Genomic DNA, 23,995 nt, shown 5'->3' with positions numbered 1-23,995 from the left:
CCATCGAAACCAACACTGACTTCCAGACCCAAAACCCTCCCTTTCCATTCCCCACTCCCCTGCACTCATTGGCCATCTTCCAAGTCATTCTACCCCTAATCTATTGCTCCAGCTCAAAGGAATTTCCCCCTCCCATCCCATCTCCTAGGGGATATTATCTCCAGGGAAAATAAGTAGGTGAAAAGTCAAATGTCCCTTTCCAGACGCCTTCGTTTCTCCTTCTTATGTCAACACTAGAGTAAATGCAGCTTGAAGTGCTGACACAAGCATTCGTGCGGGAAAAACCAGAGCTGATTCTGATTCTTCAGTACCAAAACGGTGTATCCAATGAAGTTTTACTTTTGGGGATTCACAGCTCCCGAGAGCGTTTCCTTGTTTTGGGTGTGCCAGTTGGGACAGTTGACATGGAGAACATCAAACCACGCAACCACACAAGGATGATTCCGCTGTGATGGGGCTGCTGGGGGGAGGAGGGTTTCACTTCTGCAAAGCATGTGGGGTGAAGGCAAGGTCCGTCCAGCATGTGACCTTCTGGGCAGGAAGCGCTCAGCTTTCACTTCTGATGGATAAAGAGCCAAGAGAGAAAGCGGTGGAGACACTCCAGCAGAAGAGGCAGAGAGAGATCTGGGGGTCTCTGCCCCATGGAACGTCCTGAGGATGACTTCGCCCCATTTGGAGGTAAGGGGGCTGCTCTGGAAGGGCAAAGCAGCTTTAGAAGGAAGGGACAATTACAGATAAACCTCAGCTTATGACCACAACATTTCCATTGCTAAGCGAGACAGTTATTGAGTTTTGCCCCATTTTACCACCTTCCTTGCGACCGTTGTTAAGTGAACCCCTGCAGTGGTTAAGTTAGTGACACAGTTAGTTGTGAATCTGGCTTCCCCCTTGACTTGGCTCGTGAGAAGGTCGCAAAAGGGGATCACAGGACACTGCGACTGTCATAAATATGAACCAAGCATCTCAATTTTGATCACGTAACCCTGGGGAATGCTGCAACGGTCGTAAGTATGAAACACGGCCCTAAGACATTTTTTTTTCAATGCTGTTCTGGCTTTGAACGGTCACTAAACAAATGGTTGTAAGTTGAGGATTACCTGTATAGAATAACGGAGGCCTTCACGCTGCCATCAAGGCTATAGCAGAATACAGAATAACGGAGTTGGGAGGGACCTTGGAGGTCTTCTAGTCCAACCCCCTCCTCAGGCAGGAAAGCCTATGCCATTCCAGACAGATGGCTGTCCAGTCTCTTTTTTGAAAGCCTCCAAATCTGATGGATTTTTTATCTTTTTCCATTAAAGTGACCAGGCTGCTCTTTTGACTAAACCTAAAAGCAGTTTATGGGTTTTTTTTACCAGTCAGAATGACACTTGAATTCTGATCTGCTTCTAAACGTTGCTGATATTGGATTAAGATGAGTGTATCTGCTGGAGGGGTCATGGGGTCCTTTAGGTGGGGCATGGACTGCTGGTGACCTCTGCCTCTCGCACGTCTACACAAATGGAAGAGGAAGTTGCTCCCAGAAGGTCAGTCCTGAGGACAGAAAGATTGCCGTCGTAAGAGAAGAAAGGATAAGAAGCACGACAGCAAAGGGGAAAAAAATCTTTGGAGCTCAGGGCTGAACTGTGGGGTCCTTGGTGGTCTCTGAACGGGGTGGTTTTCTTGCAGATGTTTCATGACCCAACTAGGTTACATCATCAGCACTAGGAGGGAGTGGGTGGGAGAGGAGGAGGAGGAGGAGTAAGAGGAGGACTGTGGGGTTCTTGGTGCTCTCTGAGTTAGGTGGGTTATTTGCAGACATTTCATGACCAAGCTAGGTAATATCATCAGTGCTAGAAAGGAGGAGGAGATAGGAGGAGGAGGAGATAGGAGGAGGAGGAAATAGAAGAAGGGTGGAAGGAAGAAGGAGGAGGAGAAGGGGGAGGAGGAGGAGGAGGAGAAGGAGAAGGAGAAGGAGAAGGAGAAGGAGAAGGAGAAGAAGAAGAAGAATGTTGCAATATTTTCAGGATCAGACTCAATAAAGATAATAGGAGTTAGAGCTTTAAATATATTTCTTTTTAATTATGATAGGCATTCTATATTCACTGAATATTCAAGGTAGAAGCGACGAGAATGGTGAGGGTGGCTCCTTATATATACAAGGGGTGGAGCTAGGAATGGGAGTGGTAAGTTATGAATACATTAAAGTCCAAAGAATAAGTTAACCTCTGATGTTCCATATATACATTATTTACACATTGGAGAATAAGGCATTTACATCTGACAAATCCCCCTCTAAATGCCGGTTCGTTACACAACATCAATTACATTCTGATTCAGGACAATATAATACATATAATTTAGAAGTTAAATATTTGTGTTGTTTAGAAGGTAAGGGTTTTGTTAATATGTCAGCTAATTGTTCAGAAGTATCGCAATGTATTGCTTTAATGAATCCGTCTTGAGACAGTTGTCTCACATGCTTAAACTTTATATCAATATGCCTGGACCTTTGTCCAATTGCATCGGATCTGGATATTTCAATGGCCGCTTTATTGTCTTCATGCATAATAAATGGTAAAGTGGGTTTCTTCCAAACATCAGTGATCAGATCATTGAACCATACAAGGTTATTTGCAGCCTTGGACAAACAAACATATTCCGCTTCTGTAGTAGAAGTGGCTACTAGTTCTTGTTTACCAGTATACCAGTAAACTGGACAATCATTCAATAGAAAAACATAACCAGAAGTGCTCTTTCTGCATGATGTATCACCAGCCCAATCTGCATCAGCATAACAAGTAATTTTTGGTTCTCTGTCATTATTGGGTTCCAACATTAAACAAAAATCTAATGTACCCTTCAGATATCTTAGAATTCTTTTGACAGCTTCCCAATGATACAAGGTTGGTTTACTAACATATCTTGACAATAGATTGAGAGGTAATGCAATATCTGGCCTAGTCCAATTAGATATATAAAGGAGTGAACCTATAACTGATCTGTAAAATGTGTTGTCTTTAAACTCAGGGGAAGATTCATCAGTGTTTCTAAGAAAATCAGTTTGCATAGGGGTGTCACAGGTTTTGGCATTATTTAAGTTACATTTGTTTAGGAGTTCGATGATTTTATCTTTCTGTGTAAGTTTGAATCCCCTTTTAGTTTTGTTAATTTGCACACCAAGGTATTTATTCACTTTACCCAGAGATTTCAGTGAGAAGTGTTCATTTAACTTATTTACAAAGATTTCCCTGCTCTCTTTATGCTTTCCAATGTATAAAATATCGTCCACGTAAATTAATACAAATTCAATATGATCATTACTCTTTTTTACAAAGAAACAGTTATCAGCAGTGGTGGCGTTGAAATCCATGGTCTTAAGTACTTTTACCAAGCAATCGTACCATCTTTTGCCGGATTGCTTTAATCCGTACAGACTCTTATTTAATAACCAAATTTCGTTCTTGTTAGTGTATTGACTGTGTGGTGCTCTTACATATATTTCCTTATCTAATTTTGCATGTAAGTATGCGGTCTGTATGTCATATTGGAATACGTCCAGATTGAGTGCAGATGCTACTACAAGGGCTGTTTTGACACTCTCTGTTCTCACTGTGGGTGAATATGTATCAGTATAGTCTTCTGGATATTTTTGTGCATAGCCTTGTGCAACTAGTCTAGCCTTGTATAAGGTATTGCCTCCTTCTAAGTTCTTAATTTTATAAATCCACCTGGTACCTATAATTGTTTTATCCTTAGGTGCGATCGCAGGTGTGAATACATTTAATCCTTGTAAACTTTCCATCTCTTTTTCCATAGCTAGTTCCCATTTTTCTCTTTCTTCATGTGGAAGTTTCAATACTTCTTCATATGTATTAGGTGTTATTTGTTCTCCATTCATATGCATTACGTAATCTTTGTATTTATTTGGTATTTGGTTTCTATTGTTTCTAATAGTTCTTTCAGGCTTGCTATGGTTATCATGCAAATATCTAGCTTCCTTTTTTGTTAATGTGTCTGTCTTTATTTTATGCTGACTATTAGTCCAAGTTTTGGTTTTGTTCTTACTTTTGTTAATATTTTGATTTTCTGTTGTTCCTTCCTCGCAAGATATCGTATCTTTACATTTATTAGGAAATATTTCATTAAGGTGCAATTTTGACCAATTGGCCTGTTCATGGAACACAGCTGTTCTGGATACTATAAATTTGTTATTACTATCAATAAATCTGTACCCTTTGGTTCCAGTTTCGTATCCCATGAATCTTAATCTCCTGGATACGTTTTCTCCCTTTCTCCTCAATTGTTTAGGTATGTGTACGTCTGCAGTGACTCCAAATATGTGCATGTGTGATAATTTGGGTTTTCTATTGTACATCACCTCATATGGTGTCTTATTCACAATACTGGACCAGGTTCTATTTTGAGTGTAATTCGAATAATGTAATGCCTCTGACCAAAATTGTTTGCCTAAACCAGCATCCTCTAATGTGCACCTAATCATGGTTTGTAGTGTGGAATTTTTCCTCTCTGCAACTCCATTTTGAAATGCAGAAAAAGGATTGGACGTGAAATGTAACATTCCTCTATCCTTTAACCATTGGGAGAATTCTTTAGACATGAATTCACATCCCCTATCTGTCATAATTTGCTTTATTCTGATATTATGTTGTGTTTCTATACGTTTGTAGAATTCCTTAAATTTCTGAAATGTTTCATCCTTGTGCTTTAATGTGTAAACAAAACCATATCGGCTGTAGTCATCCACTATTGTTAGGAAGTAACGTTTTCTATAGGTAATTGAGGGACTTAATGGACCAACTAAGTCCATATGTACCAAATCAAAAATATTGTTAGTTGATCTGTTAGATTTTTTTGGTCTGGGACTGGTTTTTAGTTTGGTGGATTTACATACTGAGCATTCCAAATAATTTTCACAATTTTTTATTTTGACACCTTCTGCGTGTTCAGTCATTTTTTGTACTACAGGAAAGCTTGCATGTCCTAACTTCCTGTGTAAGATGTGAGCACACTCATCATGAATTGGTTTACCTATTTTTGGTTTCTTTTCCTTGTATGTATTTTTGTGATCATGAGTTATTCTACACTCATCATTGTCACTGTTACTGACATTTTCATCATCTGCTTCAATACAATCTTCCATATTTGAATCAATGTTATGTAAACATCTTTCTTTAGTTATCAGATAAGGTAGACCTCCTTTTATCATTACAGTACCTACATTTGTTTTGTTCTTTTCTATAGTTGCCTTCCCCTTTGAGAAAACTATATTGATATCAGATTCTCTGCTTAATTTTATGGCACTTAGTATGTTGTGAGGTATTTCTGGGATTAATAATACCCCCTCTATTTTCCCTAGACCAGGCAAGGTCACATTTCCTTTGCCTAGTACTTGAACCTTTTCTTGATTAGCTACCTTTATCACAAACTTATCTTCTATAAATGAAGATAATATACTTTTGTTGTTGGTGGTGTGATTTGTTGCACCAGAATCAATAAGCCAATTGTTATTCTCATCCTGTTGTGTTCTGGTGCTGTCTTGTTTATTTAGCCCATTCAGTGACCCAGATTTCCTCTCTTTTGAATTTTCTCTACCCCCTCTACCTTCTTTGTAATTTGGTGGACTTCTATATTTGTGTCTATCTGTGGAAGATTGTCTGTAATTATATTTGCTCCTATATTCTGGTCTATGTCTCTCTCTTGAGACTTTGGGGCAGTCTCTTCTACTATGTTCCCTGGATCCACAATTGTAGCATCTAAAGGCCTCATTATGTTTATCTTGAAAGACTACTTTCCTAAAAGGTTTGTGGTCTGTTTGGTTACTGGATCGATTTTTTCTTGAATTGTCTTCTGCTATCAATTTGTTAGATAGACTTTCTATGGATAAATATCCCAAATTAATGGTATCTAAGTGTGACATAAAGCTATCCCATGATGGATCAAGTGAATTGATAATAACACTTTTCATTGTTTGATCTGAAATCACTTCCCCCCTCAATTGTAGCTCAGCTCTTATTTTGTTTAGATTTATCAAATGCTCACTTATAGAAACCCCTGGTTTTACTCTAGAGGAAAAGAAATCCTTAGACATTCTTGTGGTTGTAGCTACGCTATCGCTGTGAAATAGATTAAACATGCATTGAATTATTTCTGATACAGTTAGGTTTGGTTTGATGCTATGATACATTGCAGGAGACACGCTAGATATTATTATGAAAAATGCTCTATGATGTAAACAATCTATTTTTAAAGTCCAAGGTCTTCTTGGAGGGCTAGTTATAAAGAATAGTAAATTTTCTTTCATGAAAATAACCTGAAGCTGTTGGTACCACTCTTGTAAATTAATGCCATCAATTCTAAGTTTTGGGAAGTCACTGGGTAAGTTACCTACATTATTCTGTCCATTACTTACAACCTGGGGCAGTCCGTGATCTCTCAAGTGCAGGAAATTACAGAACGGCATTGGGATGCTTGCAATGAGTCTGCGCGGTTCTCTGGCCAGTTCAAGTCCTTCTGGGTCGTCTACGTAGTTTCGCACATGCGCATTGCTCATTTCTTCTTTGGTGGCGTCGTGGAAGGTTCTCTCCCTTTCAGCTCTCTCGATCCGCTCCTCCTCAGATGAGTCGGTCTCTGGCTCGGTTTTTGGGGTTCTGGTGGTGGCGACGGTTCTTTTCTTCTTTTTGTGTGCGTTGGTATTCGATCTTGTCTGTGGTGTAGGGCGAAATCGGCATGGCTCTCTGGGCTCGGGCGTCGTCGCTTTCGAAGTCAGGATGGGAGCGTGCAGGTCTTGAGTCGCCGGTTTGATTTCTTGCTTCTTCGTAGATGTCTTGGTAATTTTCAGTCTTGGCCCAAAAGCAGCAAAAAGTGTTTTCATTGCTGATTTTACTTGAGATTTTGTTAAATCGTCTTCACTTTCTGATTTTGGATCATCTGAAGAGTTTGAGACTTCTTTCTCACTTTCTTCGTCTGATAGTGTTTTTCGCGCCAGAAATTTTGAATTGAGCGTTTTGATTGGCTCTGCTCCATTCTCTTTTGAAGTTCGTTGAAACCAAGATGGCTGCCATTCAAAATTTCGCGCGGGATCACATCTTTTCTTTTTAACAACTATTTTCTCAGTAGTCATCTCACTTACGGTTTTTTGATCTTTGGGTTTTTCTTTAATGACGTTTTTCTCTCTCGCTGCTCCGCTGTTCTTCAGCATCTCCTGGAGGTCCGCGATGAGACTTTCATCATTCTTTTGGCTTTTTAGTATCTTTAATATCTCCGACCTGAGTTCGTTATTTTCTATTTCGATTTCTTTCTGGTCATTATTTTCACTCATTAGTTCTTCTTCTTCAGTGGTGTATTCTTCGGATTCTCTCGAAATCGCATTGGTGGATTCGTTGATCATCTCTTGATCAGTTTCTATTTCTTTGCTGTAGGCCCTGGTGTTGGGCCTATCTTTCTTGGACATTTTTAATTACTTATTGAGTCAATTAACCATCCTCTGCTACCAGCTTGTTGCAATATTTTCAGGATCAGACTCAATAAAGATAATAGGAGTTAGAGCTTTAAATATATTTCTTTTTAATTATGATAGGCATTCTATATTCACTGAATATTCAAGGTAGAAGCGACGAGAATGGTGAGGGTGGCTCCTTATATATACAAGGGGTGGAGCTAGGAATGGGAGTGGTAAGTTATGAATACATTAAAGTCCAAAGAATAAGTTAACCTCTGATGTTCCATATATACATTATTTACACATTGGAGAATAAGGCATTTACATCTGACAAAGAAGAAGAAGAAGAAGAAGAAGAAGAAGAAGAAGAAGAAGAAGAAGAAGAAGAAGAAGAAGAAGAAGAAGAAGAAGAAGAAGAAGAAGAAGAAGAAGAAGAAGAAGAAGTGCTAGAAGGGAGGAGAGTTTGCAGGGGGGAGGAGGAGGAGGAGGAGGAGGAGGAGGAGGAGGAGGAGGAGGGATGCGGGATGCTTGGTGCCCCCTGAGCTTGGTGGTTTTCTTGCAGACCTTTCATGGCCCAACTACGTTACCTCATCAGTGCAAGGAGGGAGTGTGGTTTGCCCTCATTTTATATATTAGTGGCTTTCCCTGTCAGTTTTCGTGGGAGTTGCCTTGATGGTCCCTTGAACCAAGGAGGACCAGCCAGGAGTATATAAAATGAGAGATCAAATGAGATCAAGACCCTCCCTTCTAGCACTGATCACTAACCAAAGCAGTGTTGTAAGTCAAGGACTGACTGCATTAAATCAGTCGTTTTACCACCTGGAAAGGAAAACGCTTTGTATTCCTAAATCCACAGGACTTTCCCCTGCCTTGAGCTCCCAAGGCCCCACGGCCAGCCTCCCACGGATCTCAGTTGGGCTTGTGCAGGAGAACTTCCCACACCATTCCTTCCTTCTCAAATTGTGCCTCCTGCCATTCCCCCCACCAACACAGGACACGCCCATGCAGCCTGCTTGGAGGAGACGTGGACTTCAGGTGTGATACCTGGAACTGGTGACCCCCTTACAAAAAAAGAGGTTGAGACTTTGGAAAAAGGGCAGAAAAGAGAAACTAAGAGAATTAAAGGCCTGGAGACGAAAACATAGGAAGAAGAACGGTGGCAGGAATTGAGTTTGGCCAGTCTAGAGGAAAGAAGAAGTCTAGGGGGGACATGAGAGCAGTCTTCCAATATTTGGAGAGGTTGCCACAAAGAAGAGGGGATCAACCAGGGGTGAAATGCTCCCGTTTTGGACCGGATCGAGCGATCCGGTAGCGATTGTGGCGGGTAGTTCGGCGATCCGATAGCGATGGCGGAAGGAAGGTTTTAACCAGAAAGTAATGTGTTTTTTACCTTCTGTGCATGTGGCACTTGCACTTCCGAACCGGTAAGGAAGGTAAGAAGATTTCACCCCTGGGATCAATTTATTCTCCAAAGCCCCTGAAGGCAAGACAAGAAACAACGGATGGAAACTAATCAAGGAGAGAAGCAAGCTGAAATTAGGAGAAACTTTCTAACAGTGAGGACCATTAGCCAGTGGAACAGCTTGCCACCAGAAGTTGAGGGTGCTTCATCACTGGAGGCTTTTAAGAAGAGACTGAACAGCCACCTGTCTGAAATGGTAGAGGGTCTCCTGCTTGAGCAGGGGGCTGGACTAGAAGACCTCCAAGGTCCCTTCCAACTCTATACTGACGAAACTTCCTTTATATTCCCCTGCAGTCATTTGGGAATTGGAGAGCGATTCAAATTCGGAGGAAGATGGAGATGAGCAGGTAGGTCGATCTCCTGCAGCTGCAACTTCGGTTCCATCTGTTCTGCAGATCAGACAGAATATCATGACCTAATCCTGGGCCTGGTGGCTCAGCAGACTAAAGCACTGTTAAGTAGCACCAGCTGCCTGTAATTATTGCAAGTTCAAATCTCCCCAGGCTCAAGGTTGACTCAGCCTTCCATCCTTCCGAGGTAGGTAAAATGAGGACCCGGTTTGTGGGGGCAATAAGCTGACTTTGTATAAAAAAGAACGCCGCTTGGGGGGGGGGCGAAAGCCCTACTAAGCAGGTATATACAAAAGTATGAAAGCTATTGCTTAATGCATTGTAAGCCGCCCTGAGTCTCCGGAGAAGGACAGCATATAAATCAAATTTAAAAAAAAAAAAATCTGGCTTCTTTGGGGATCATTCAAATCCACCACTCCCTCACTCCCGCTCTTCTAGACCAGGGGCCTCCCAACTTGGCATCTTGAAGACTTGTGGACCTCAACTCCCCTAATTAAAAAGGAGGAGGGTGGGTGTTTTAGAAAACCAATACAGTAGCAGACAAATGTGAAGTCTGGTTCATTTTTGCAGGAGACGGATCTTTCCCAGGAAATGGCGGAAACCAAAGAAAAAATCGCAGAAATTGAGCAAGGTACGTCTAGGCAGAGATGCAGGGGGCCGGGGGGGGGATTTACCTCTTCTGCTCTTGATTCAGGTTTTGGGGTTGGAAGAAGGAAAATATGTGGGACTCCAGGTGGAGGAGAAATGAGCAGTTCGAAAGAAGTGGATCGTTTCTCCCCATCGAAAAATTCAGGCCTGCGACTGATATGAAGTTGGGTGTGTCTAGTTTAATGAAAAGAAGGACTGGGGGGGATATGATAGGAGTGTTCCAGCATCTGAGGGGCTCCTACAAAGAAGAGGGGGTCCACCTATTCTCCAAAGCACCAGGACAAGAAGCAACGGATGGAAACTAATGAAGGAGAGAAGCAACCTGGAATTAAGGAGAAATTTCCTGACAGTGAGGACCATTAGCAGAGTGGAACTACTTGCCACCAGATGTTGTTGGTGCTTCCATCACTGGAAGCTTTGAAGTAGAGACTGGAATAGTAGAGGGTTTCCTACCAGAGCAGGGGGTTGGACTAGAAGACCTCCAAGGTCCCTTCCAACTCTGTTATTCTGAAGTGAAAGGAAGAAGCAGAAGTAACCTTGATTTATTTATTTATTTTTAAGTTAAGACGTTTTGGGTCTCAGGTCACCACGTAAGATATGGCAGTCCAGATCAGGCCACCTAAATCACCCCCTTTGGCCATGGAGTCATTCAAAACATCGCTTTTGAAATGACCTAAATTTGTGACATTCTCAGGAGGCTTCCTACAGTCCCTTCTCTAAAGTTCTCAGAGGAGGAGATCCAGGCCTGGCATGAAATCAGGCAGGGCTTCGGCGGCACCATCACACCCATCTTCCTGGCATTTGGGGCCAACTTCTGTGGGCACCCCTGGCTGGGGGGTTCCCGGTTTGGGGGCCGTTGCTGTAACCCCCTTGTCCCGCTCTTCCCGTCCCCAGCTTCTCAAGCCCTCTTGGCTGAGTTGTCCAGCATGGAGGCGGAGTATGAGATTGAGAAGAGCTGCCGAGAACAGGCAGAGGCCTTCGCCATTCAGGTGAGGAGGGGTCCCTCCAGCCGAGGACCAGGCGGGGCCTTCCCTCCAGGGGTCCCTCCAGGGGCCCGGCCACATTTCCTCCTCTGATCCTTCATCATCTCCTCTTGGCTGCCACAGGTCAGCCGGGAGAACCAGAAGCTGAAGCGGATCAGCCTGGCGCTCCTGCCCAGGTTGGGTCTCCACCAGGAAGACTTCGCGGTCCTGAGCAGCGGAGAACAGACCCTTCCTGGCCCTGCCCCGGATCCCATGGGCAGGTGCCTTCAGCAGGTCAAAGGTGAGCCAGGGAGACCTCCTCCGCCCCCTCTCTTCTGCCCAGGAGGAAAAGACCCTTCGGGGGGTCAGGTACAAAGTGGGCGGATACAATCCTACAATCTCAGGGGGCGCTTGGATCACTCTTAAGTTCACCCTGCTTTATTTAGGGGATCTGGATTTGGGGAACCCCCTGAAGCAGGAAGACAGGGGCCTAAAGGGAGGTTGGCCACAGAGAAAGAAGGGAGGGAGGGAGGGAGGGAGGGAGGAAGGAAAAGATAGACAGAAGGAAGGAATAGAAGAGGGAGGAAGGAAGGAGAAAAGGATGGAAGGAAAAGATAGAAGGAAGGAATAGAAGAGGGGGGGAGGGAGGAAGGAAAGATGGAAGGAAGGAAGGAAAGATGCAAGGAAGGAAGGAAGGAATAGAAGAGGGAGGGAGGAGGAAGGAAGGAAATATGGAAGGAAGGAAGGAAGGAATAGAAGAGGAAGGAAGAAAGGAAGGAAGGAAGGAGTGCCCCCTGCCGGCCTTTGGAGGAGCCAAGCAGAAAAAGAAGGGAACATTGCAGAGACGGTCGGAAGGGAGAGGGGAGGAGCAGTGCAGCCATAGAGGAACAAGGGGGGAGGGAAGGGGGGAGAGGAGTGTACAGACCTAAAAATAAAAAGTAAAGGTCATGGAAGGTAAACTGAATAATAGCCTTAGGACCACAACCATTCCTTCCTTCCTTCCTTCCTTCCTTCCTTCCTTCCTTCCTTCCTTCCTTCGCAATTTGTTCCCTTCCTTCCTTCTTCTCTCTCCTTTTTTTCTTCCTCCCTTCCCTCTTCTTTCCTCCCTTCATTCTTCTTTTCTTTTTTATCTCTTCTTTTCTTTTCTCATTGCTTTCTTCCTTCTTTCCTCCCTCCCTCACTCTCTCTCCCTTCCTTCTTTATCCTCTCTTCTTTCTATCTTTCCTTTTCTCTTCCTCCCTCCCTTCTTCCAGTGCTTCATGTGGTGTTTTTCTTACCTCCGTGTCAATCCAAATGAATGCTCTCCCCATTTTTTTTTTAAAAAAAGAAGCTTTCTTCTTCAAAATGAGCAGGGAGTGCACTGCAAAACGAGGCCCACCAGCCCATCCTCCTCTTGGCTTCCAAGAGGGACCCCCTGAGTGGTTCCCAGATGTTTCTAGAGGATAATTAGCACCGTCTTCCTTTCCTCCAGACCTTCAACTCAGGGTTTCATGGCTGCTGGAGGAGAAGAAGGAATTGTCTGCTCAAGTGAAGGACCTCCAGGCCCACGTGGAGAAGCTCCAGCATCAGGTACCTGTTATGGATTAGTGCCTACACCAGTCTTTCTCAACTTTGACCCCTTTAAGATGGGTGGACTTCAACTCCCAGAATTCCCCAGCTAGCCATGCTGGCTAGGGAATTCTGGAAGTTGAAGTCCACCCATCTTAAAAGGCCAGAGGTTGAGAAATGCTGGCCTAGAGGTTGATGGGGTGAAGACAAAGGGAAGCTCTGGAAGCCCAAAGAGACCAGGAATGCCATCTCAGGTGTTCTCTCATCGGAAGCAAAGCTGGCTTGATCCAAGGCTTTGGACGCATTGCCCAATTTGCTCCTCAAACAGGTTTGACACTGGCGGGGAATGCTGCAATTTCCTTCTGGTTAAGGCGGCCTCATTTTTAAAAACCTTATAATTTATTAACTTTCTCTATATTTTCTGAGTGGAAAACTATGAAGAGTATTGTATTGTTTTCTTTTTTTTCTCTTTCTTTCTTTCTTTCTTTCTTTCCTTCCTTCCTTCCTCTCCCTCCATCCCTTCCTCCTTTCCTCGGTCTTCTTTCTTTCTTTCTTTTTTGAATCAAGCTAGAAGAGGAGCGTGTTGAGAAGCAGTCTCTGAAAACTTTGAAGGAACACAGCCAGAAGATGTTGACGAGGGTCAAACGAGGTGAGTTTGGGTCTCAACCTTCTACCTATTTATCCCCTATCTTTCCAAAACAGGGAGTTGAATCTACAGAAAGCTCAAATCTTTTTCTGTGGGAAGCGATGGATGAAAACCACAGGGAAAAATTCACGAAGCACCTCTTTTTTTAAAGAGGTTCTCTTCTCAAAATCCAAAGGGTTCCTTTGGGTTGGATCTGACCCAGGTATCTTCTGTAACCCTTCCAGCATCCCGTTTGGTCACCGAGGAGTACGGCAGGATGTCGCTGCAGTTAGATCTGGAGGAGAAACTGAGGCAGCAAGCAGAAATCTTTGCCCAGCAGGTGAGATGCCAGCTGTGGTTGGGCCCCTCTCTTTTTTAGACTCTGGGAGAGGAATTTGGGATTGGAAACCAATCAAGGAGAGAAGCAACCTGGAATTAAGGAGAAGCTTCCTAACAGTCAGAACAATTAACCAGTGGAACAGCTTGCCACCAGAAGTTGTGGGTGTGCCATCACTGGAGGCTTTTAAGAAGAAACTGGAAACATTTATCCAGAATGGATAGGGTCCATTCAGAATGGATAAGGTCTCCTGCTTGAGCAGGGGGTTAGACTAGAAGACCTCCAAGGTCCCTTCCAACTCTGTTAAACAGCCCAACCAACGGACCTCCGACATCACTCTCACCAAAGTTACTAGAATATAAATTGAGAGCAACCCCCCCCCACTTCTTGCACTGATGATGTTCCCTAGTTGGGTAATGAAACGTCTGCAAGAAGGCAGAGAGCGCCCAGGACCCCTCACCCTGGTCTCCTCCCTCGTTAGATGCTGGTGAAGCAGAAGGAGGCCCATCGGCAGAGCCTGATTCTGATGCAGAACGTCGGAGCCGAGGCTCAGCTTCTCCTGGCCTTGCAGGAAGTGGCCGAGATGAGCAAGGAGTTGGAGGAAGCCAAGATGGAGCACCAGGCCAAAGTGAGCTTATAGGGACATCGGCTTTCTCCCTTCCCTCTCCCTTCAAAATCAACTTTCTGTAGCTCTCGCCTTTAGCAGGAAAGCCCCCAATTCTTCTTAAGGTGGGAGAGGGGAGACGATGGGGCAGGATTCGGAATGGGTTCCAATGGGTTCTGAAGGCCGATGGGACCCAAGTTTGCCCCAGGGACTCCCCGGCGGTCTCCCCTTGGATGACAAGCTGCTCTTTTGTCTTCTCCCAGGCTGTCCTGGAATTGGGGAGGGGGGGTTTTATTTATTAAAGAAATCTACATGGCCACCGAACTCAATATTGACTTACAACAGGGGTCTCCAAACTTGGCAATTTTGTGGACTTCAACTCACAGCTGGCTGGGGAATTCTGGGAGCTGAAGTCCACAAGTCTTAAAGTTGCCAAGTTTGGAGACTCCTGGCTCACAACATTAAAAACCCACAACACAAAAACCGGGAAACCCCCCCCCCCTCATGGCAGCAGTAAGACAACCGTGTCAAAGATGGGCTCCATCTCCATTCGTGGTCCTCAGGTCCACTGACAAAGCCACGTTCTTCAGGGTCTTAATGGGAAAGCAACCAAGTGGGGGGCCAATCGTACCAGAAGGGGAACGAAGCCCCGCAAAGAAGGGGCCACCTCCGAGAAGGCCCTTGTTGTTTTTGTGGTCCTACCAACCAGAGGGACATCCCTAATGGGTGGGACCCGTAACACGCCCAGCCTTCCTGGTGGACGTTCTCCCCGAGGATTCAACTCCTGCACCTTCGACTCTCCCAGGTGAAGGATCTGGAGGCCCAGTTGGTGGAGCGGCCACTGCCAGAGGAGCTGGCCAGGGTGCAGGCAACGTTGGCCGCAGCGGAGGCAGGAAAGGCCCACCTGGAGGAGGGACTTCTCCGGGCAGAGGAGAAATGCGCCACCCTGGAGCACAAAGGTTTGCTGGTCTTGCGCAGAGTGCAAAGAATTTTGGGGAAAGGAGGTGGGAAAGGGAAGACTACGCTGGGCTGCCCGGAGATGCTGAACGAGGAGCTCAGCTTAGCCAAGGACCTTTCAGCCTCACCCATTGTGGGAACTCAACCTCATGCCGGCTTGGAGTTTGGGCTCTATTGAGTAAGCTCTGGCTCTCTTCACCATGGAGAAATCTCTCGATCTGTCAGTCTTGAAGGGTCCTTGGTGTGCTCTGAGCTTGGGGGGTTTTTTGTAGACATTTCATTACCCAACTAGGTAACTTCATCAGTGCGATAGTTGAGTAATGAAACGTCGGCCAGAAAACCACCAAGCTCAGAGAGCACCAAGGAGACCAGGGTCCTTTTCCTCCTCCCCTCTCCATAAATCCCATTCCTTTTAGCACTGATGAGGTTATTTAGCTGAGTCATGAAACATCTGCCAGAAAACCACTAAGCTCAGAGAGCACCAAGGACCCTGCAGTTCTCCTCCTCCTCCTCCTCCTCCTCCTCCTCTTTCTTCTCCTCCTCTTCCTCCTCCTCTCTGCAAACCCCACTCCCTTCTAACACTGATGATATAACCCAGTTGGGTAATGAAACATCTGCCAGAAAGCTCTGAGAGCACTAAGGACCATACAGTCCTCCTCCTCCTCCTCTTTCTTTCCATAAATCCCACTCCCTTCTAACACTGATGATGTTCCCTAGTTGGGTCATGAAACATCTGTAAGAAAAAAGGCAACCAAGCTCCGAGAGCACCAAGGATCCCTCATTTCAACCGTGAGCGAGACATATTCCCCTCCGCCGGTATCCGAGACCTGTAAGGCAGGACAGGCAGAGCCCAATACATTTCTGCAAAGGAGGCGGGACCCCCTCTTGTCATTCCTGATCCCATAGAAAGCAATGAAGCACCTTGAAGACTTCCCTCCTAAACTCCGCCTTCTCTTGCAGTGAAAGTCCTGGAGGAGGGGGCTAAGGCCCCTGACACCCCAGAGGAGCACCCGGTGGTCCCCGTTCCCCCTCCCCCTCCACCCCCACCCCCTCTGCCACCTCCCACCTGGTCGGCAAAGACGGAGTGAGTATCTAACCCCAAACCCCCCACCCCCACCCCAATTGGCAGCTTTTTCTCCGGGTTGGGAACCCGGAGCGATGATTCTTCCCATCTGGAAGGCAGCAGCTTTGGTGAAGTTGTGCAGGGAGTCCTCGACTTACAACCATTCATTTAGTGGCCATTCAAAGTTACAACAGGCAATGAAACACATGACTAGCGTCCATTTTTCACACTTACGACCGTTGCAGGCTCCCTTTTGTCGTTTACTCCAAATTCAGACACTCGGCAACTGACTCCTATTTATGACGGGTGCAGGGTCCCCAAAATTTCTGTGGCTAAGCGACACGGTCCTTAAGTGAGTTTTGCCCCATTTTACGACCTTTCTGGCCACCGTTGTTAAATGAATCACTGCAGCTGTGTTAAGTAAGGGAATCCGGCTCCCCCATGGACCTTGTCTGTCAGAAGGTCACAAAAGACCCCGGGACACTGCGACAGTCGTAAATACGAGTCAGTTGCCAAGCATCTGAATTTGGATGGAGAGGCTACAACGGTCATAAGTGTGAAAACGGGTCATAAGTCCCTTCTTTTCAGTGCTGTTGCATTTTTGAATGGTCACTAAATGAAGGGTTGTAAGTCGAGGACTACCTGTCGTTCCCCAGTGTAGCTGCCTAGAGCAGTGTTTCTCAACTTTGGTAGCTTGAAGATGGGTGGACTTCAACTCCCAGAATCCCCCAGCCAGCAGAGCTGGCTGGGGGATTCTGGGAGTTGAAGTCCACCCATCTTCAAGCTTCCAAGGTTGAGAAACCCTGGCCTAGAGGATTTCCTAGCCTCATCCATTCCTACCAGTAAGGAGCCCACTCACCCGGGGCTGCGGCCACCTTGGGAAGGTTGCAGGTTGCAAGGAGAGCTCGGCCAAGAGGGCGTGGGAGTTGAGGGAGGGGGGGGCTGTAGGACCCCCAGCTGGTGAGGGGGGACATTTGGGAAAGCTTGACCGTCCTCCTTTGCCTGCCGTTTGCAGCCCCCTGATGGCCCTGCGAGAGAGGAAAGGAGCACAGCCTGTGAAAAGGGGTAAGTGGACGTGGGGGCAGGCAGGACCACTTGCACCTGGCCCCAAACAACCCCCCCCCAGCCCCCCACGCCCACATGGATGGGGGGGCCAGGACTGTTCAGGAAGTTTCCCCAGTGGGAGTCACCTTCTGCTCTTATAATGGGAAGGGAGGGAGGGAAGGAAGGAGGGAAGGAAGGAAAGAAAGATAGGTACGAAGGGAGGGAGGAAAGAAGGGGAAGAGGAGGGAGGGAGGCAAGAAGGGAGGGAGGGAGGAAGGAAGGAAGGGGAGGAGGAGGAGAGAGGAGGGATGGAGGAGAGAGAGAAAGAAGGAAGGAAGGAAGGAAAGGTATGAAGGGAGGGACGAAAGAAGGGGAGGAGGAAGGAGGGAGGGAAGAAGGGGAGGAGGAGGAGAGAGGGAGGGAGGGAGGAGGGAAAGAAGGAAGGAAGGAAGGAAAGATACAAAGGGAGGGAGGAAAGAAGGGAAGAGGAGGGAGGGAGGGAAGAAGGGCTGGAGGGAGGGAGGGAGGAGGGAAAGAAGGAAGGAAGGAAGGAAAGATACGAAGAGAGGGACGGAGGGAAGAAGGGGAGGAGGAGGAGAGAGGGAGGGAGGGTGAGAATGAACAAATGAAGAAGGAAGGCAGGAATGAGTAAATGAAATTATAAAATGATGAACCCTCCATATTTTGAGACACTACAGGTAGTCCTTGACTTGCAACCCTAATTGAGCCCAACATTTCTGTTGCTAAGCAAGACAGTTTTTAAGAGATTTTAGCCCCATTTTACGACCTTTCTTGCCACAGTTGTTAAGTGAATCACTGCAGTTGTTAACTTAATGACACAGTTGTTAAGTGAATCTGGCTTCCCCCTTGACATTGCTTGTCAGAAGGGAGTCACGTGAACCCGGGACTCTGCGACCGTCATAACCACGAGGCATGTGAATTTTGATCACGTGATTATGGGGCTGGAATGACGGTCGTAAGTGAGAAAAGTAAATCACTTTTTTCAGTGCCGTTGTAACTTTGAACTTTCAACGGTCACTAAATGAATGGTTATAAGTCGAGGACTGCCTGCGTATTAGGAAAGTCCAACTTACAAGAAAACTGGAGGGCTAATTTGTCCAATCCCGGGGCAGGAGAAGACCTTTGCTCCGACGATGCGACGGCCAGAGCCGTGGAGGAAATGATGGCCCGGATCAAGAGCGGAGTGGCCCTGCGGCCAGTGAGGAGGGGCCCCGAATCCTCCCCCCAGGTAAGGCCAGGGAGGGGGGAGGCGGGGGGGGAAGCATCTAGGCTCGGCCAACACAGGTAGTCCTCGACATACGACCACAACAGAGCCCAAAATTTATGTCACTAAGTAAAACATTTATTAAGCAAGTTTCATCCCCATTTTACGACCGTTGTTAAGTGAATCATGGCAGTGGTTAACTTAGCGACACGGTTCTCAATCCGGCTTCCCCCTGGACGTTGCTTGTTGGAAGGTTGCAAAGGGGGATCCCACTGACTGCCACCGTCGTAAATGCGAGTCGGCTGCCAAGCGCCCGAATTTCGATCCCGTGTCCCCGGAGATGCTGCAACGGTTGTGTGGAAAAACGGTCCGAAGTCCAAGCCCCCTTTTTTTTTCCAGTGCCGTCGTAACTTGAAACGGTCAGTAAACGGACCGTTGTAAGTCGGGGACCGCCTGTATTTCATGCCCCCTTCGGCACGTGCGGCTGAGGGATTGCGAGAAAGCCACGTTGCAACCACCGCGGATTGTGGAGAAGATCCAGTCCTGCCATGGTGGGGATCCACGGAGGTCCTCTACAGCAGTGTTTCTCAACCTTGGAAGCTTGAAGATGGGGGGACTTCAACTCCCAGAATCCCCCAGCCAGCTGGCTGGGGGATTCTGGGAGTTGAAGTCCCCCCATCTTCCAGCTTCCAAGGTTGAGAAACACTGCTCTCCAGAGACGGGAGCAAAACACCAGAAAATCTGATTTTTCACCCATTTCTTCCTTAGCCTCCGTCTGCTGCGGCGAACAAGCGAAGGAGCGTGGCCATGGAGCTGCAAGACCTCCTGGTAAGCCTCCTTTGTGGTCTCTGTGTGTGTGCGTGCGTGCACACACAACCTCTTCGGGTAGTCCTCGACTTACAACGGTTTGTTTAGTGACCGACGTTACAGCGGTCCTGTCCAAAGTGACTTGGGCCCGTTTTTTGCAGTAGGTTTCTCCTTCTCTCTGCCTGAGAACCAGCAGAATTGTTTCCTTACGTGGTAACAATTGCCGGCAGTCCCCGACTTACGACGGTTCTTTGAGTGACCGTTCAAAGTTAGCACGGCACAGAAATAAGCGATTTGTCCCTCCCTCCCTCCCTCTCTCCTTCCTTCCTTCCTTCCTTCCTCCCTACATCCCTCTCTCCTTCCCTTCCTTCCTTCCTTCTCTCCCTCCCTCCTTCCTTCCCTCCTCCCTCCCTCTCTCCTTCCCTCCTTTGCTCCTTCCTTCTCTCACTCCCTTCTTCCTTCCTTCCTTCCCTCCCTCCCTCCTTCCTTCCTTCCTCCCTCCCTCCCTCTCTCCTTCCCTCCTTTGCTCCTTCCTTCTCACTCCCTTCTTCCTTCCTTCCTTCCCTCCCTCCCTCCTTCCTTCCCTCCCTCCCTTCCCTCCTTTGCTCCTTCCTTCTCTCCCTCCCTTCTTCCTTCCTTCCTTCCCTCCCTCCTTCCTCCCTCCCTCCCTCCCTCTCCTTCCCTCCTTTGCTCCTTCCTTCTCTCCCTCCCTTCTTCCTTCCTTCCTTCCCTCTCTCCCTCCCTCCTTCCTTCCTTCCCTCCCTCCCTCCCTCCTTCCTTCCTTCCTTCCTTCCTCCCTCCCTCTCTCCTTCCCTCCTTTGCTCCTTACTTCTCTCACTCCCTTCTTCCTTCCTTCCTTCCCTCCCTCCTTCCTTCCTTCCTTCCTTCCTTCCCTCCCTCCTTCCTTCCTTCCTTCCTCCCTCCCTCCCTCTCTCCTTCCCTCCTTTGCTCCTTCCTTCTCTCACTCCCTTCTTCCTTTCTTCCTTCCCTCCCTCCCTCCTTCCTTCCTCCCTTCCTCCCTCTCTCCTTCTCTCCTTTGCTCCTTCACTTTACTTTCCGTCCTTCCTTCCATGCCATATTTTCCTTCGTCAAGGGTGGGTTAGGGCACTGCAGGACCCTTCACCACTGACTCAGTTGGGTAAAGTTTCCTTCAAAAGATATGAGGAGAATCTGAAAGCCGGCCGGCTCCTCCGCCAGCGTGCATCCTTATGGAAAGAGTGGCCAAAACGCTTCCTCTCCATTCTGGTGACATTGATTGCTGTCTCCAACACCAATCGGCTGCCAGAGCCAAGCCACAATAGGCTTCCATGCCTAACGCGGGACTAGAATTCATCGTCTCCTGGTGATCGACCCAAAATCTCCCAACCAGTTTTCATATCTAAGGTGAGGCTAGAACTCCCAGTCTCCTAGTCGTTGGCCCGAGGTCACCCAGCCATTTTTTTCATGCCTAAAGCAGGACTAGAACTCCCAGCCTCCAGGTTCCTAGCCTGGTGCCTTCGCCACGAGACCAAACAGGGTCTCCAGGGTCTGCCTGCCTCCACCCGTCCTGCTGTTCTGATCCCCAGAGTACCCCGAGGAGGCCAAGTAGACGATCCAGCCGCCATAAGGGCAGCCAGAAGAAACTCCTGGTGGACAACCAACTCGAGAAGCTCCTGCAGAGACGGCGGCGTATAGTGGACCAGAGCCCGGTCCTGCCAGAGCCATCTGCCCCAGCTGCAGACGGGGGGCTCCAGCCTCCTGTCCTCGGGGCCAGGGAGGAAGACCAGGCAGCTTCAGCAGTGGGGGTCCCGAGGAACCCCCAACCCAAGCAGACAAACTTCTCAGGGAACGCCAAAGATCCACCAGGTAGGAACCTTGCTTCTTGGGCTCCCCTACCTGCCCCTCGACTGGGGGTCTCTCATCCTGCAGAAGACAAGTGTCCAATTTCTGGGGGTCCCGTTGATGAGAAAATAGATGCACGTGTGAATCCATCCATGGTGCAGTGTTAAGCATTTTGTGTCACTCTGGACTTCAACTCTGCTGGCTTTTTTTTTCTGTATTTTTTAAATAATTTTCAATAAAAATTTAAAGAAAAAAAAAACTCTGCTGGCTCAAGAATCCTGGGAGTTGAAGTCCAGAGGTCCTGAAGTGGTCACAGTGACCCACCCCCATTCTAGGGATGTCTGGGGTGTCCATAGAAGCACCTCCTTTTAACACACAAGGCCGGTAAAAAACGAGCAAAGCTTTGATGCCACGTTGTGGCTGCCATCTTGACTTTTTTGACCTACTCTGCCCACCCTTCCTCCGGCAGACGGGATGCCAACTATTTCAAACTCAAGGCAGCCTTTGGGACTGTTTTGCGCCAGGTCAGCCTTGGACTATGACCGTCCAGTGTTGGTCACCATGATACAAAAGAGACCCTGGAAAGAATGCAGAGAAGAGCAAGAGAGACGATTAGGGGGCTAGAAGAGGATAAAACATACGAAGAAGCGTTCCAGGAAATGGCTGGGATCAGCCTAGAGAAAAGAAGGACTCGGGGGTCACGTGATAGCAGTATTTGAGTATTTGAGGGGCTGCCCCCCAAAAAGAGGAGGTTCAACTTATCCTCCAAAGCCCCTGAAGGCAGGACCAGAAGCAACGGATGGAAACTCATCAAGGAGAGAAGCAACCTAGAACTAAGGAGGAATTTCCTAAGAGAGGACAATTTAACAGATTTAACAGATTAACAGAGTTGGAAGGGACCTTGCAGGGCATCTAGTCCAACCCCCTGCCCAAGCAGGAGACCCTACCTACACCGTTTCTGACAAATGGCAGCCCATTTAACCAGTGGAACAGCTTGCCACCAGAAGCGGAGGGTGCTCCATCACTGGATGTTTTTAAAGAAAAGTTTGGACAGCTGTTTGTCTGGAATAGTAGAGGGTTTCCTGCCTGAGTAGGGGATTGGACTAGAAGACCTCTAAGGTCCCCTCCACCCCTAGGATTCTGTGATTCTTATCTGGTCTGCCATAATCCTTTTTCCTTCCTCTCTTAAGGCGAACCGGAGGAGCCGCCTGCAGGAGCCCCAGTGCACCCCCGACTGAAGATTGCTGAGGTGGCCTGGCTTTGACCACGGGCAGCGTCCCTCCTGGTCAGCAAAAGGACCGGCTCCCTCCGTCCCCCCCCCCAAGGACTTTGCTTAACCAAAGGGGAGGAGTTGGGGAGGGGTCTTCCTAGGGCTAGGATCCACTTCCCACCAACTCCAGTTGCATTATTACGGTCCTCAGCTTATATGACACTCGCTTACTGACCGTTGGAAGTTACAACAGCAATAAACACAGTGACTTACGACCGGTCCTCGCACTTATGACTCCCGCAGCGTCCCCTACATCACATGGTCCAAATTTGTACACTTGGCCGCCGGCCTGGATCGGCGATGGTTGCAGAGTCTTGGGGTTGTGTGAGTTCCCTTCCAAGCCTCCCCAGCTGGCTTCCAACAAGCAAAGTCAGGGGTTGCATTCACAGATTCGCTTAACAACTAGAATGATTCACTTAACAACCATGGCAAAAATGGTCCTAGGCATCTCACATAACAACCGCCTCGCTTAGCAGCAGAAATTCCAGGCCCAATCTTAGTCGTATGTCAAGGACTAAAGTAGGAGAACTGGGGGGCTTGGCCGCTTCCATCATTTCATCAGAATTCGCACGCAGCGCCCTCAACCCAGACTTCAAAAGCGCCAAAGGCTGCACGTGAGAGACAGGCACAGTTTGGCCAGTTCAAGCCTCGGTGGATGGGATTGGAACCCAACTCACGGGAAGGTCACTCACTGCATGACGGACAGAAGTTGAGACTTCTGCACCTGGCCTTGGATTTCTCACCTGGGAAGGCAGAAAGAGTCCTCCGTCTTCCTCCTCCTCCTCTTTCCTTCTCCTTCCCCTTCTTCTTCTTTCTGTTCTTCCTTTATCTCCTCTTTCTCCTCTTCCTTCTTCCTACTCTTTTTCCTCCTCTGGCTCCTTTTTCCTCTTCCTCCTTTTCCTTCTCCCTCTCCCACTTCCTCTACCTCCCCTTCCCTTTCCCTTCTTCCCCTTCCTTCTCCTCCTTTCCTTCTCCTTCCCCCTCCTTCTTTCTGTTCTTCCTTTATCTCCTCTTTCTCCTCTTCTTTCTTCCTACTCTTTTTCCTCCTGCTGCTCCTTTTTCCTCTTCCTCCTTTTCCTTTTCCCTCTCCCACTTCTTCCTCTACCTCCCCTTCCCTTTCCCTTCTTCCCCTTCCTTCTCCTCCTTTCCTTCTCCTTCCCCCTCTTCTTCTTTCTATTCTTCCTTTATCTCCTCTTTCTCCTCTTCCCTCTTCCTACTCTTTTCCTCCTCCTGCTCCTTTTTCCTCTTCCTCCTTTTCCTTTTCCCTCTCCCACTTCTTCCTCTACCTCCCCTCCCCTTTCCCTTCTTCCCTTCCCCTTCCTCCTTTCCTTCTCCTTCCCCCTCTCCTTCTTTCTATTCTTCCTTTATCTCCTCTTCCCTCTTCCTACTCTTTTCCTCCTCCTGCTCCTTTTTCCTCTTCCTCCTTTTCCTTTTCCTTCTCCCTCTCCTTCTTTCTATTCTTCCTTTATCTCCTCTTCCCTCTTTCTCTTCTTCCCTCTCTTTTCCTTCTCCTGCTCCTTTTTCCTCTTCCTCCTTTTCCTATTCCTTCTCCCTCTCCCACTTCTTCCTCTACCTCCCCTCCCCTTTCCCTTCTTCCCCTTCCCCTTCCTCCTCTTTCCTTCTCCTTCCCCCTCTCCTTCTTTCTATTCTTCCTTTATCTCCTCTTCCCTCTTCCTACACTTTTCCTCCTCCTGCTCCTTTTTCCTCTTCCTCCTTTTCCTTTTCCTTCTCCCTCTCCTTCTTTCTATTCTTCCTTTATCTCCTCTTCCCTCTCTTTTCCTCCTCCTGCTCCTTTTTCCTCTTCCTCCTTTTCCTTCTCCCTCTCCCACTT

At 47.5% G+C, this 23,995-nt stretch overlaps 1 protein-coding gene across 2 annotated transcripts; it reads left to right on the top strand.

Moving 5' to 3' along the window:
- Nucleotides 1–574: 574 nt before the first annotated feature.
- LOC117670729 (shootin-1-like) lies at nucleotides 575–22,379 on the top strand. Of its 2 annotated transcripts, none has more exons than XM_034426113.2 (16): nucleotides 575–678; nucleotides 9,198–9,250; nucleotides 9,824–9,884; nucleotides 10,796–10,890; nucleotides 11,008–11,164; nucleotides 12,335–12,432; nucleotides 12,979–13,060; nucleotides 13,282–13,376; nucleotides 13,855–14,001; nucleotides 14,783–14,936; nucleotides 15,895–16,018; nucleotides 17,013–17,062; nucleotides 18,175–18,290; nucleotides 19,035–19,094; nucleotides 20,639–20,918; nucleotides 22,085–22,379. In XM_034426113.2, the coding sequence occupies exons 1-16, from the start codon at nucleotides 642–644 to the stop codon at nucleotides 22,156–22,158; spliced, it is 1,683 nt and encodes a 560-aa protein (XP_034282004.2). In that variant the 5' UTR covers nucleotides 575–641; the 3' UTR covers nucleotides 22,159–22,379. The 2 variants fall into 2 exon arrangements, with proteins under 2 accessions (XP_034282004.2, XP_060538309.2); XM_060682326.2 differs by lacking the exon at nucleotides 575–678 and adding an exon at nucleotides 1,442–1,526.
- The last annotated feature ends 1,616 nt before the right edge of the window (nucleotides 22,380–23,995 follow it).

The sequence above is a fragment of the Pantherophis guttatus genome, chromosome 8, assembly GCF_059756535.1.
Source record: "Pantherophis guttatus breed Tessera chromosome 8, ASM5975653v1, whole genome shotgun sequence".
NCBI lineage: Eukaryota > Metazoa > Chordata > Lepidosauria > Squamata > Colubridae > Pantherophis > Pantherophis guttatus.
The sequence above is the reverse complement of the archived record's forward strand: the minus strand, read 5'-3'. Positions and strand labels throughout refer to the sequence as shown.